Below are 14,220 nucleotides of genomic sequence, written 5' to 3'. Positions count from 1 at the left end.
TTTTTTTATGCTACATGCAATTAGTTTCCTATTAAAGGAATAGTTCATACCTTTTTGAAGGATTATCAACATTATATGGGGCTCCAGTTTGGAAAAGCAGTGCTGCTGTAGGAAACTAAGTCAAGTACTGCTGTGGAGAGAATCAGCAGGAATTTTTAGCCATTTCAGTCAACATCAATAATTACTTTATTTTAGTATGATTTTAACCACTTCTTTTTCTCAAGACAGACAAAAGAATTAATAGACTTACATAAAAATGCTGCCATACTGGCAAATTCAGATTTGTCCTTTATTTATTTACAGTTTCCTCACCGTCTGCACTCATTTTCTCACTTCACACTGTTCCTGCTGTTGTGTCACATGCAGATGGTGCAACTGAATGAAACACCTATAAAATGATTGGCTGTTTTCTCATTACTACCACGCTCCAGTATTAAGGGATCTGATTGGCTGATTATGGGCCAGGGCATTTTTGATTTGTGCTTTCATGATGATTTGCATTTAATGTGTTTAACTGAAGCCACAGAACATTTTATTTAACATTCTTCTTATTGGTACTGATGAAGTGTCTATTGTCGATGCATATTGCTGCTGTTTTACTATCCAGGAGACTGTTCACTGGAGAATATTTCCTCCTCTTTATCTTGTCGTCAGACGGCCTTTTTTGCTGATTCGAACCCCCCGTTATATAAGCCAAATATAAAGCCACCAGACTCCTTTGACAAAAGCAGTAATTTTAACATGCAGAACACAGGAGTTGTTGGTCTATCAGCTTTAAACGATTATCTTGAATTCACTAAAGCCACAAAACAACACAAACAAACTAATGATCGAGGCAGAGGTAGACCAGCGACTCTCGTGTTCTGAGAGGTAAAATGACTGTTTTTGCTACTGGAGTTTGGTTGCTTTGAAGAGAGCAATATTTTGCTTATATAACAGCAGTTTCCTGTTTGAAAAGGCTGTCTGATGGCAAGGTAAAGCTGGGAAACTATTCTAAATGCAATGTAAACTAAAACTGATATTGATTTTTTTTTAAGTTGGCTAAATTACATTTGCTGCTGACCCTGCTGCTAGCAGCTTCCTACACTTTTGCTCCTGCTGCTTCTTCAAACTGGAGCTGAATACCAACAGCCATCTGTAGGTAACACACTGACTACCTCATACAGTCCCACTTCAAAAAATTTCAGCTATCCCTTTGACCTTCCAGCTTTTCTCTGAAAGTTTAGTCTGCTCTCCATTCTCCTTTATTCTTTTACATTAAATTTGCGATTAATTTATTTTCTTTCCGTGCCTTTATTACAATAGCAAGAGCATGAGCTCAAAAGATAGAAAAACAACACACTGCAATTTTGGCCCCCACAGTAATTTCTCACCTCCATGCGAGTAAGTGAACAATAGATCGAGCCACGAGAATTCTGCTGTTTACACACTGAGAATGAACAGAAATGCATGAAACATTTTAAAATCCCCTGTGATTCCTAGAAAGGCAGGCTGTCTTTCTCTTGTTTCCATCTGCTTTACATACAGGAACAGCTCCGCGGTTTGCACTGAGATTATTTGAATTTCATAGAGTGTTTGACATTTGATAATAGTGCGGTGTGTTTATAGATTCTAGACTTCCCTGCCGAAGGTTTCCTATCATGTTTGTTCAGGCTTCAACCCCCCACAAAAAAGCAATTGAATATGAAAAAACTCAAATATCTCTGTGTGACATCAAAAAGACAAACCCAATTATTGTTTTAGCTTCGCATGAGCAGATACATATCAATCAGCCTTCTAGGAATATGTATTTACATAAAATATTCTGAGTAGAAGGTGCAATGAAAAGTGGGGGAAAACAAATGTTTGTGTAACAATTGCACCATCATTTATTATAATGGAAGAATTGTCTCAACGCCACATAATTACTGGATGTTATTCACCTGTTGAGACAGATTTATTATTTATCCAACATGTCTCTACATGTATGTAAATCAGTCTGTGCTGTCAAAGGAGGACTGTTTTATGTTAATTGACTGAGCTTTAATACAGCTGGTTGATAATCTATAAAAAAGAAAGAGCTCAAATGAGAGAGCAGCGCATTTTCATGCAGCTACAAGGCCGTGGGGTTGTGGACAGATGGGACAGTGTAGGAGCAGAGTGTAGGAGGGTGTATGCGCAGTAGGATACTGGCAACATTTGATAAACAGGTGTGCGTACAGTGTACAGTGTGTGTGTGTGTGTGTGTGTGTCTGTGAGGGAGGTGGGTGTCCCGTACAGTCTAATCATTTAACTTAATGTCATTCATTTCAATCCTAAATTGTGTCTGTGTCTGATACAGATTAAGGCAGTGGATCTCAAATAGGGTTCCGTGGCCGAGGTAAAAAGTTTTCAGATTCATTCATTCAAATGAGCATAGTATTAAAAACATTTATTTACTATTTATATATCTAATTAGAGCTTGCATTTATTTTATGATTAGACTTGCAGGAGACTCTTGCCCACTGTCCTTTACTTGAAATAAACTTTATCAAAGGTATAATCTGCAAGAGTTTCCTAAAAAAATCAATATAATCCCTTTCAATTACCACTTTGACTCACAAAAGTGTGCAGTGATGTCTGTATCTGCAGAGACCCTGCCCTTTGCCTGTATTTCCTTGTTATTTCTCATTGTTTTGCTGTGCTTGGGACAGCAAAACAACCCAAAATGTTGGTATTTGATGCCCTGATGCGTTTAAAAACAGCTCAGACAAATCCTGCTGACTCTACCTTCAAGGACACCAGGCTCTAAAGCATTCAAACACATGGTAGTATAGATAGAAAAATATTCTGAAATCTCAGAAACTCAGAAAAAGCAGAAAAATATTTTGAAATCTTATGGAACCTTGAAAGACAGAAAACCTTGCAGAAACTTGTTCATAAATTTTTAATATAGATATCAAGGGTCTATGATATTTGAAAATAAAATATCAAAATAAAATATTGAAGAATATTTCTCCTACACACCTGTCTACAAGAAACTGAAGGTGTACATTAGCTTTAAGCAATTATTACTTATTTAAACAAACTATTTCCTTTCCACAAACAATTTTATAGCCATATCTTACACAAGTCCAAGGCTAAGCCTGTTATTGTTATTTTAGATCTTGTGTTATTTATATTTAATGTATATGTTATTTTTTTTGTTTGTTTTTTAATATTCAGAATCAGCATTTTATTTCATGCATGCATGAAACACACTCTCTTGATGTGTGTGTATGTATGTTATATGTATTCTTTGTTGGTATGGTGCTGTCTGTCTAATACATTTCTCTGGTGTTGTTCTTTCACACAGCTAAGAGGAGGTGTTTTGTTGTTGTTGCTGTTGTTGCTGCTGTTGTTGTTGTTTTTAAAAAGTAAAATTATTCTGCGGGACAAACATGAGGGGATCCTCGGTATATTTCTTCCTTGGCTGAGAAAAAAAAAAAAGAGAGAACCTCTGGATCAGGGGATGTACAGATGTTACCACCCTCTACAGGAGCACAGAGTGAATGCAAATCAACATTGCTGCTATGAAAATGAATTTAATATAAAATGCCCACGTACTTAAAATTGCGTACATTGTAATAACTGTGCGCTCACGTGTTCTTCCACCTTTTCGGGAGGCTTTTTTTTATCTGTTTTGGACGCCTTGTAACGCGGAACCAATGTTTTCCGTCGTCCGAGTTTCCTGCCGGTGTGTTTTTGTTGTTGCGCAGGTAGTAAAGTTGTGCTTGGAGTTTCTTGCTGCTTCGGTGCTGATTTCAGTCTCCTTTCTCAAAGATGAAATCCGGTTAACGGTGTAAATGTCTCTTGAAAAGGTGAATATAACATATTCTATTCTGTTTTATCTGGGCGTGTTTGAAAATGGGTCGGTTTCCTGGATTTGCTTGTGTCAGTAAATATTAGCTTACCTTACAAATCAAACCAAGTGTTACATTTGTTACCTTATTTACTAGCTTTTGTTAAAAGTCACATTAAATGTAGTTTAAAAACAGTGTCGTAGCCTTTGCTTTAGCATATTTAATAGCTGTTTTCCCCAAGAATATTATTTTCTAGCTGCTTCTCAGTATATCGCATATTAAATCATTGTCATCTCCGAGTAGTTTACACAGAAAAGACATCTTTCAATGAGTCCGTCAATATCTCTGACCCGAAACGTATTTTGTGTGTTTAGCGTTTATACACAGAATCATATCGCGGACATTTAACCAGAACTGGCGCCCCATTTCGCGTATTTGTATTTAAAGATCAAAAATTCAATTAAATAGGATATATCTGCCAACAAGCATTTACATGGTTAAATTGACCTTCTAATTAAAGTTATTGTGATCCAGCCTCACAGAATCTAAGGTGAAATCCGGTTTTTCAGTACATCTCTTTATGTTTTGGGTGAAATTGTGGATTAAACATGAGCACAGAGTGGATATTCACTGGAAAATTTTCGGTTCACAGTTCACCCCAAAATCAAAAATATCTATTTTTACTCTTACCTGTACTGCTATTTATCCATCTAGATAGTTTTGCTCTGAGTTGCAGAGTTCAAAGCTCCAAAAAACTGAACTTTGAAAAACTCAGCAGCAACATCTCTTTCCAAAAGTCATGACTGCTTTCTGCTAATCCACATAACTTGTTGTGAGCAGCTTCATGTAGGAACTGTTTTCTTTTTACCAAACTACACCAGCCAAACGTATTGCCACGTAGAAGGAAGCATGCATCAACTCATGGATGAGAGGATGGTGCTTGTGATCTATTGTGTCTGTGAGTATATTGACTCCTCCTTACTGTTATAATTTATTGTATTTGTTTATTTATTTGAAGCTTTGAGCACCACAGGCCAGGTGCCAGTGGTTCCATTATATTCAAGAGAAGGCAGACATCTCTACAGCCAATATCTACAAAACTTGTCAACTCACACAAAGATGGATAATTAGCACTAAAGGTAAAAGGAAAATGTGTATTTTTGATTTGGGGTGGACTCTCCCTTGAAGATTCTGAAATCAAACTAAATATATGCAGCATGTTTATATTTTCACATTACATATTTGCATGTAGGGGTTAATATATACCTTTTAAATAAAGTTGTCTTGATCCAGCCTTGCAGAATTAAAGCTGAAACCAGGTCCTTGAGGTGCACCTCTTGGTGATTTCGGTGAGACTGTGGCGTGAATAAGCATAGAATGGATACACAGTAGTACTGTCTCAATACTGCAATGTCTAATTTCAGTAAAATGCCTTGAAAAACATCAATATTCAATACCATGTTTGAAACACCAGGGGAAATTGATACAACAATAAGTACTTAAATTTTTAGATTTTTATTGAAAGATAAATACAACAAGGCTTTGACATGACAACGAGAAATCCAATCCCTCTAGGAACGTTTTTTCTCTTTACATCTGGCCTTTGAAAACTAGCTAAGTACATTATCTAATTAACTAATCATAGAAATTAAGTAATTACAACAATTTCTAAGCTCTAAGTTAATTTGGCTCTGACTATATACAATAGAGGCAGGCTACATGAGCACTGCAGCAGTGTGTGTGTGTGTGTGCGTGTGCATGTCAACTTGTTGTCAGACAGAAGAGAGAGTGAGAAAGTGCAGCTGGTACCATTGTCGATATGTATTGATAAATTGATATCTTTACCAACACTAATTATCTAAAAATGGCACAAGAATTCATTTTCTGAAGATTTTAAGAAAAATATCATTATCTTCCCCTCTGTACTGAAATTGAAAATGTTTGAGGTGCAGTGAAGGTTCACTCTGTCCATCTTCTTTAATGACTTCCATAATAAAATTTGACAACAGCACCTTAATTCCCCAAACCTTCTAAATAACTGGGCTTCCTGCATGTTTTGTTATTTTGCAAAATATGCATAAAGTCGAAGGTTGCACAAATATTTCCGCTGATGAGACTGTGCAGAATCTCAGACTATTATGACGAGTACCGTTGGAATGCACCACAGGGTCAGAACTGCTCCGGTGATGACCTCAAGCATGTGGTGTATAAATGCAACCATTCAGTTTAGTTCTGTTCAGTCTGCCTCATAGTTCACAAGGCTCAGTTTCTGTACTCAAATGAATCAGGTGCTCAAAGTTGGCCGCCTCGTACTTTGGCATCGTCTCCAGCTACACAGAGCATCCAAACATGGCTGGAGTCACATGGAGGCAGTGTTGGCGGTTTCATGAACCACGTGACAGAGTGTCGTCGTCACTGTGCATGTGCTACACTCTCGGTTTTTGGCTCATGATGTCCTCACCTGCGTTTTGTGGTTGCCAGTTTGGAAATTAGGTGCTTACATCTGTTTCATTGCAGCGAAGAGGCTGTCAGCGACAGGAAAAGCAACTGTCCTGTTGTACTGTCTGTGTGTGACGATGGTGGGCAGTTTCAGCAAATTGTGACATCAGTGGAGCGATGACCAGCTGAGCACAGGACAAGATTAAATGATAACCTTTGGTCCTGAAAATCACAGTGAATTGCTGAAGTCATTAATCTCCAAGCGATGCACATGTAAATTTAGCTTCAGATTAGAAGTGCATCATTAAGGATTCAGTCTGAGCAAGTGCTGACCTAACTCACCTTCATTGTCTGTCCCACAGCATAAATAAAGACCTTGTCGTCAATGGCCACGCTGTGGTCAAAGATCTCCGCTGTCCTGCCTCTCAGTGAGGAGCAATTTCCACTGCAGTTCACTGACAAAGTGGAGTCAAGTGTGGTGGAAATGCTGAAACGCTGCAGGCAGCAGCTCTACAGTGACACTTCGAGCACCAGCCGAACGCTTCATGCTCAGATTATTTTGGATTTTGCGTGGGAGAAACTCAACACGGGGACCTGGCGCCACGTAGACAAAGAATGGAGACGTGTTTATTCTTACGGCTGCCTGTTTAAAGTGGCCGCTCTGTGTCGTGAAGATCCGTCAGCAGACGAAGTCATGCAGGCTGTAAGGACTTGTGACATGGGTTTACTCATGGGTGCAGCCATCATGGATGATATACTTCAGGTTATTGTCAGAATTCTGCAGAGTGAAGTCAGGAAATCCACTAAAGAGGAAGATGAACGGGAACATGCTGAGGTCAAGGTCAGTGGTTTCTTCATTTTCACATTATTCTTCATGAGTTTGTAACCTGAGTAAGTAGTGCTGTGACCAATGATTATTTCACTGTCGACTGATCTGTCAGTTATTTTCTCAATTAATTGATTAGTTGTTTGGTCTGTAGAATGTCAGAAAATGGTGATCAGTATTTTCCACACCCCAAGATGATGCCTTCAAATGTCTTGTTTGGCCCAGAACACAAAAATATTCAGTTTACTGTCAGAGTTCTAAAAAAAACAGAAAATATTCACATTTAATAAGCTGGAATCAGAAAATTTTGACTCTATTTTAAATTAAAAAAGTTTCTCAAACTGATTGATCGATTCTCAAAATAATTGGTGATTAACTTAATGATTCCTCAGTAATCGATTAATCACTGTAGCTCTAATCAAAAGTCAGTGATTTTCTAGGAACTGTTAAAAAAAAGTGACCCATTGCACCCAGCAGCTCCTCTCAGTCCCTCACTCATGCCTCAAAATCAAAGGTGAAGGGGCTTTTTCTTTTGCTGCTCCCAGTCTCTTGAATATTCTCCCATCCCACATTAAGTCCGGTTCCACCACGGAGAATTTTAAATCAAATTTAAAGACCCACCTTTTCTCTCTTGCTTTTAGTCCAGTCTGAGCCTGCCCTATGGTTTTTGTCAAATTTCCTCTTAAATAATTATTTCTAACGTCCTCTCTCTGCATTTTAATCTGTGGTTGGTTTTATTCAATTTCTCCTAAGCAAATTCTAACCCATCTGCCTGGACCGGAAAGCCCTTTATATGTGCAACATAAATAAAAGTGACTTGGCTAGAATTACTGAAGCTTAAAACTAATACCTAAAGCAAATTTATTATCAAAGTTACAAATATAAAAGGAAGGAAATCATCAGTCATTATCATAAAATAAGGCGTGTACTGCTGGTTTAATTTAGGTGGCCACTTAGAGCATCTTTGCCGAACATCAGTGGTGTGCTGAATTATCCTTGGAGAACTAGTTTTAGAGGAGTGTTTTACTGTGGTGCAGCCAAGAAAGTGTTCTTTCCAGATTCTCATTGATTCGAAGTTGGCGACAAAGAATGACCAATGAGGACATTTCAGAAAAAGCCTTTCAGAAGTTTTAGAGAAATATGTTGTTGTTGGCCTCCATCAGATGCTGCTGAAAATAAAGTGCAGCTTTGTTTAGATGACGTCCAAACCAAGAAGGAGAGTTTAGTTTTTAATATAGTGAAACATAATAACTATCCATGTCTAATTGCTGCAAATGACTCTTTTCATTGCCTTTTATTCTGCTAATTCTTTTCTCAGTTAATCTCAAAATAGTGAGAAATCACAATTTGCTAAAGCCCATGGTGACATCTTCAAATTTCTTGTTTTGTCCTAACAGTCAAAAACAAACACTAACAAATATATTTTCACATAAGACAAAGGAAATAAACACACCCTCATGTTTGAGAGGCTGTATTTTTTATTATATAATTATCAAAATGGTTTCTGGTAACATTTTCTGACTTCATCGACTTATGATTTAAGCTCTGCTGTAGAGAAATATGATCACAGACATGCTGTTTTTCTTGTTATTTTCACCTTAAATCTCTCAGTTTTAGAGACTTGACAAGCTCCTGTTGTTTTGGCTTCATTAACAGAGAATAAAGATCGAGGGCCCACATGTTCCTGTGATCAAAGAAGAGTTGGCAGTTCCCAGGATGAAGTGTCCTTCACTGGAGAGCTTCAACACAAACTGCCTGCTCCCCCTCAAACCAGTGATTTTAGAGGGGATCATTGACCACTGGCCCGCCCTCAACCACCACCTCTGGAGGTTTGTTTTCTGCTCTGTGTTCTCGCTCAATTAAAGAGAGCCATTTGCATAGTGTGGCTTGGTGTCATCCATCAGTGACGTTTTGCATATTTTTGTCCAGATGACATCACCATGTCGGTTGTTTTCCCTGTTATGAACCCATTTATCTTTATCAGCATGTTAAACTGATTCAGTCAAACTCTCTCCTAAAGGTCTGCCAGAAAATTATAGATTAGTTTAAATCGTCGCCACTTAAGGTAAACTTTCATTTAGAAAATCACTTCTGTCTTAAGCATTGGCTTCACGTATTAATATTAACATGTACAGCAGTGGTCCTCCATCATAGTTAAACACTACAACCCTACTTATGTTCAGTCCAGCCATTTAATCAGACAGATTTATGCTTGTGATGGCGGCTGAGTGCACTTATCTAGCTCAGAGGACAGAAAACACGCAGGATGTAACATACAATTTACATCAATTTAATACCAGGCCTATTTTTATGTGTGTGTATATATATATTTGATTTTGTCCATATTGTACGTCCATACCTATTTGAGCACTATTATTTTCAAGAAATTGTTGGTATCGAAATATAGATTGTATATTGTGGAATAGCCTAAAAGTGCTATTTCTAAGCCATATTGCCCAGTCCAGCCTATAGACAGTAACCAGAGCGAGATCAAAGCTCAGTTCACAGAAGTAGTGAAGTGAAGTAGTGCTTGGATAGCAATGTTTCTGATCGCACTGATGTGGCCGACATTCTGACTTGTTTTTTTCAGACCCAGTGGACACAATTTTCATAAAAAACATGAGATTTGTTTTACATTTGAAGTACGTGTGTGACTAAATTGAAATAAGCTATTATAGGCTATTATATCACACTTAATAGTATTTAAACTATCTTTTTAAAGAAGTGACATTTGTCAGGATGTAAAAAAAATGATCTTTACAAATCAAGATTCTGTAGCGTAGCATTCAGTGCAAAAAGAAAGTTTAAATTGAAAATCAAATGAATAGTGACCAATTTAATTCATAGATTTGGAAAATCGTCACACCCATATTTGGAATCTGTACTGATTTGGTGATAAAACTCCTTCACATATTCATATGAACTGAATTCAGCAGTACTGATAGCTGTGTCTAAATTGTCAGTTGCACTAGAGATGCCTGTCGCTGTAAAACAAGGTGGATGAGCGTCATTGATTGTCACATTCGTTAGTTGCAAACACTCAGTTCACTGTCGCAAGCATGTTGAGTGAACATGTTTTTTTAGTGCTTTTTAGTGCAAGTTTTCCGTCTTAATTGCCTTCAGATGTGGATAAGTGGGAACAATATTACACAAGCTTAGGTTTTTTAACTTGTCACAACATCCCAAAATCCTGACTCTAATGTCTGACACCAGAGTCTGATATAACTGCCTCTCCATTTAAGAATATCCTTCACTGTCCTCCCTCTCACTGCTGACTCCTGACAGCTGACTATTCACTCTGACACCTGACATACGGCTCCTGGCATCTGACTCTTAGCTCTGATGGTGGAGGAGGAGGACATCCACAAGTGCACACATGATGTATTTTTGTGCAGCACTGGAATCCAGAATTACCTGACTTCTTTCCTTTATGAATTATGCTGTAGTATTACTGCAATGTTTAATTCATTTATTTTCTCCCCCCCCACCCCGCGAAGCATAGAATATTTAAGGTCTGTCGCTGGTTGTCGGACCGTCCCTGTGGAGGTGGGATCCAGGTACACAGACGAGGAATGGTCACAACAACTGCTTACAGTCAATGGATTTATCGATCGATACATTTTGAATAAAGTAAGCGCATCCTCATCAAGTCTCCTGCATCGTTAACATGAACACAGACAGATGAAACGTCTCCATGTGATTTCTAACGCGGTATTTTCATTTTAATTTGCTCTGTGGATTAAATTAATTTAGGATGGCGTGAAAGCTGTGGGGTACCTCGCTCAACACCAGCTTTTTGATCAGGTATGGTACTGTATCGACTTTGGAAATAGCTACATGATTATGAAAAAAACATTTTACTACTTTGTTAATCAGGTTTGGCACTGTGAAGAAGAGAATTCTCCTTTTTTTTACAGCTTTCCCCTCAAACCACATTGCTTTGAAACTATCAGCTTTTTAGTCTTAATTTTACCGGACAAGTCAATACATTGTGTGGATTGAACTTTACTAAAAGGGCACCTTGTCGAGATAAAAGCTGGATATTTTGGGCTGTTTGATAAATCAGAATAAGCCCAAATGAAGAGTCATCACTCAGTTTTTCGCATCGCATCTTCATCAGCTGTTTATTTATATGTATCCAGGAACTGACCCAGAGGAAAAGGAAAAGTTCAAAATAAGATATTGTCTTTGTTTAGCCTGTGTCTCCTAGACATAACTGTGCTCTTTTAAAGAGCAATATGAGACTTTGACCATTCTCTCATACTTCTTAAATTCGGCTCCTGAGAAACAGCCCTTGTCTCAGATCGAGACTAATTTGAGCCCAACTGAAGATCTTAAGATGTTCTTTTTTTGTCTCACTGAACTGATGTTAAATTTATCTTAAATAATCAGCCCTTGAGATAACAGGGAGTTCTAAAAGAAAACTTGGTCGTCTTAAATGAGATGTCAAATTTATCTCGGGTCAAATGAAAGTCTTGTAGCTCCATACAGTCATTGTGTTGGTGTTTAGCTCCATTTTTCTCCTGAGGGGGTGTTTAGGAGAAACAGATGAGACTTCAGTAAACTCAAAATAAGAATCCCATTTATTCTCAGACAAAGAAAAGACGACTGTGAGAAACAAAATTTTCTTTGGGGGATTTTGCAGTGTTAAATTATTAAACATCTTAAATGCAGTTTCTGATCTTATGAGTAATCATTTAACTTCTTGATATTAATAAGAATAACTGACCAAAAGAGATAATATGAGCTTGGAATTGATATTTTACATATCTAATGGAACATACAATGAACTGAATCATTTGCAAGCTACTGTTGCAGATTTCTCTTTACTCTGTATTACTATTTTAATGGCATTGTCTATCTTAATGATACCTAATATAAAAAATTATCACAATGAGGCCCACACAGTGAGGTACTGGGTATCATCAGATAACCTAAATCGACGAATCAGAGTCAGCACTGGGAAAAAACGGGGTATACATGTATTTCTAATTGCAATAATGGAAAAAGTTCTGAGGATAAATGCATCACAAATAGAATAGCATTCAGCAGACATATCTGGAAGATCATCCAATAAAATAAGAAAGGTCAAAAAAGAATCTTCTGCCACACTAGTTATGCTGTTTGAGGCCAATTAGAGCTAATAATTAATGCCGGTATGCTAACATTCTCACACACATGTCACAAACTCATGTTTTGCAAATATAATGTTCGCCGTCTTCAAGTGTTAGTATGCTACCATTAGCAAATTAGCATGACGAACAGGCTACATCCACACTAGGGGCTGCCGAATTTCAACATTAAATCAAAAATCAATCAAAATGAGCGTTCAGTTTCAAGAATCAGAATTCCTGATTAAGTCTTACTTCAACACTTTGAGGTTGGAGCTTTTTTAATTACTTGTAGTTCTTACTTTTAATGCTCTTTTAAAAGTTTATGTCTCTGGATGATGTCTAGTTTGTAACTGATATTCGTCTGCCTTTTAATCTGTGCCTCGATTAGGTACAACTGGGGCTTTTGCAGGTATTTGGTCATAAACCAAAGTAGTGGCCAAATTAAATTTTTTGTGATGAATAGTCACAGGTTTCATCAAAGTTATTGCAGTTCATCCTGAGGTAAACACCAAGTCTGTATAAACTTTTATGACAATCCATCCAAAAGTTGTTGAAAGATGTAACTAAAAAAACAAATACAGAGTAAAAAGAAAAAAAATATATTTTGTTACTTGGGAAACGTCTGCAAATGTTCTGGTTGGAAACAAGAAGATATTATTTAGGCAGTGGAATGAATCTTAAAAGCCCTCTTGGTGTTATTTTGTTTTTATTTATGTTGCCGCAGATACCGGAGCTGAAGGAAGACATTCGCCTCCCTGATTATTGCTGCCTCGGCGAAGGAGACGAAGACGATATTACTGTAAACGCGTGGTTTGGGCCTGGAGGTACAGTGTCTCCTCTTCACCAGGACCCTCAGCAGAACTTCTTGGCTCAGGTGACGACAACAATGCTGCTTTATGAATCCAGTTAGTGTCAAAGATCTTTCATGGGATCGCAGTTTGTTTATCATATGGGATTTCTGCCCCGTATATACATCAGGTGGTGGGAAGCAAATACATCCGCCTATATTCCCCAGAGGACACTGACAAGCTGTACCCTCATCAATCCCAGCTCCTTCACAATACCAGTCAGGTGGGATTGACAAGCCATAGAAATAGTACACGTCAAGCCTGCAAATATATGCAGTATTTCCAATTTCTGCTCCTTCCATCCAGGTGGAGGTGGAGAATCCAGACACAGAGCGGTTCCCAGAGTTTGCCAAGGCTCCGTATCTTGAATGTGTGTTGAAGCCCGGAGAAGTGCTGTTCATCCCCGTCCGACACTGGCATTACGTCCGATCTTTAGAGCTCAGCTTCTCTGTCAGCTTCTGGTGGTCATAATGACTGCGCATCCGTAATAAAAGAATATTTTTGTAGCGTAAAATCTGAGTTTATCTTGTTTTCTGCTGCTGTGGAAGGAAATCAGTCTGGAGTTTTTAACTAATGAGAGGCTAATTCTCATAAATCTTAGGACAACTACTGATCACACAAACCTTTGATCCATGAACAATGAACACACACTGCTGAATGATTAGTTTAATTGTGCTGCTGATGATTGCAACAGCATCTATTGTGTGGAAAGCTACCAGCAAAAAAAAAAAAAAGAACAAACAAATGAGCAGTTAAAACTGTTTGTGCTCATTTCATCCTGCATATAATTTACGGAGGGTTGTTAGTCATCTAATTTGATAGGATATGTTTCTCTTTTCAAATTGGCTTATTTAATTGTGTTCTCAACCTTCTTCATACAAATATCCTCAGATGTGTGATTTCCATAATTCATGGAAATGAGGCAAGTCTTCAAATTTAATAACCGACTGAGCTACAGGTACAAAAATGTGGTAATAAACACTGGTGTCTGGTTAAACTGACAGTCTGAGGCAATCAAGCAGGTCACAGATGAAAATTAATAAATGAAATGAATTAATCCCCTGGGCACAGACAGACTTTCAAATTAAAACTGTCTCATTGGTTAAGTACCCTGACAGCACAACTCTTGTCGAGCACCAAAAACACAACACCTGACTACAAAGACAGGAGCGCTTCGTTTCAGATATCAGACC

At 37.8% G+C, this 14,220-nt stretch overlaps 1 protein-coding gene across 1 annotated transcript; it reads left to right on the top strand.

Moving 5' to 3' along the window:
* Positions 1-3,700: 3,700 nt before the first annotated feature.
* Positions 3,701-13,541, top strand: kdm8 (lysine (K)-specific demethylase 8). Its single transcript, XM_084745032.1, has 8 exons — positions 3,701-3,818; positions 6,602-7,080; positions 8,722-8,894; positions 10,563-10,695; positions 10,819-10,869; positions 12,904-13,053; positions 13,158-13,250; positions 13,334-13,541. The coding sequence occupies exons 2-8, from the start codon at positions 6,625-6,627 to the stop codon at positions 13,496-13,498; spliced, it is 1,221 nt and encodes a 406-aa protein (XP_084601158.1). The 5' UTR covers positions 3,701-3,818; positions 6,602-6,624; the 3' UTR covers positions 13,499-13,541.
* The last annotated feature ends 679 nt before the right edge of the window (positions 13,542-14,220 follow it).

The sequence above is a fragment of the Lutjanus erythropterus genome, chromosome 19 (genome assembly GCF_056507025.1).
Source record: "Lutjanus erythropterus isolate fLutEry1 chromosome 19, fLutEry1.hap2, whole genome shotgun sequence".
Taxonomy (NCBI): Eukaryota; Metazoa; Chordata; class Actinopteri; order Lutjaniformes; family Lutjanidae; genus Lutjanus; species Lutjanus erythropterus.
The sequence above is the reverse complement of the archived record's forward strand: the minus strand, read 5'-3'. Positions and strand labels throughout refer to the sequence as shown.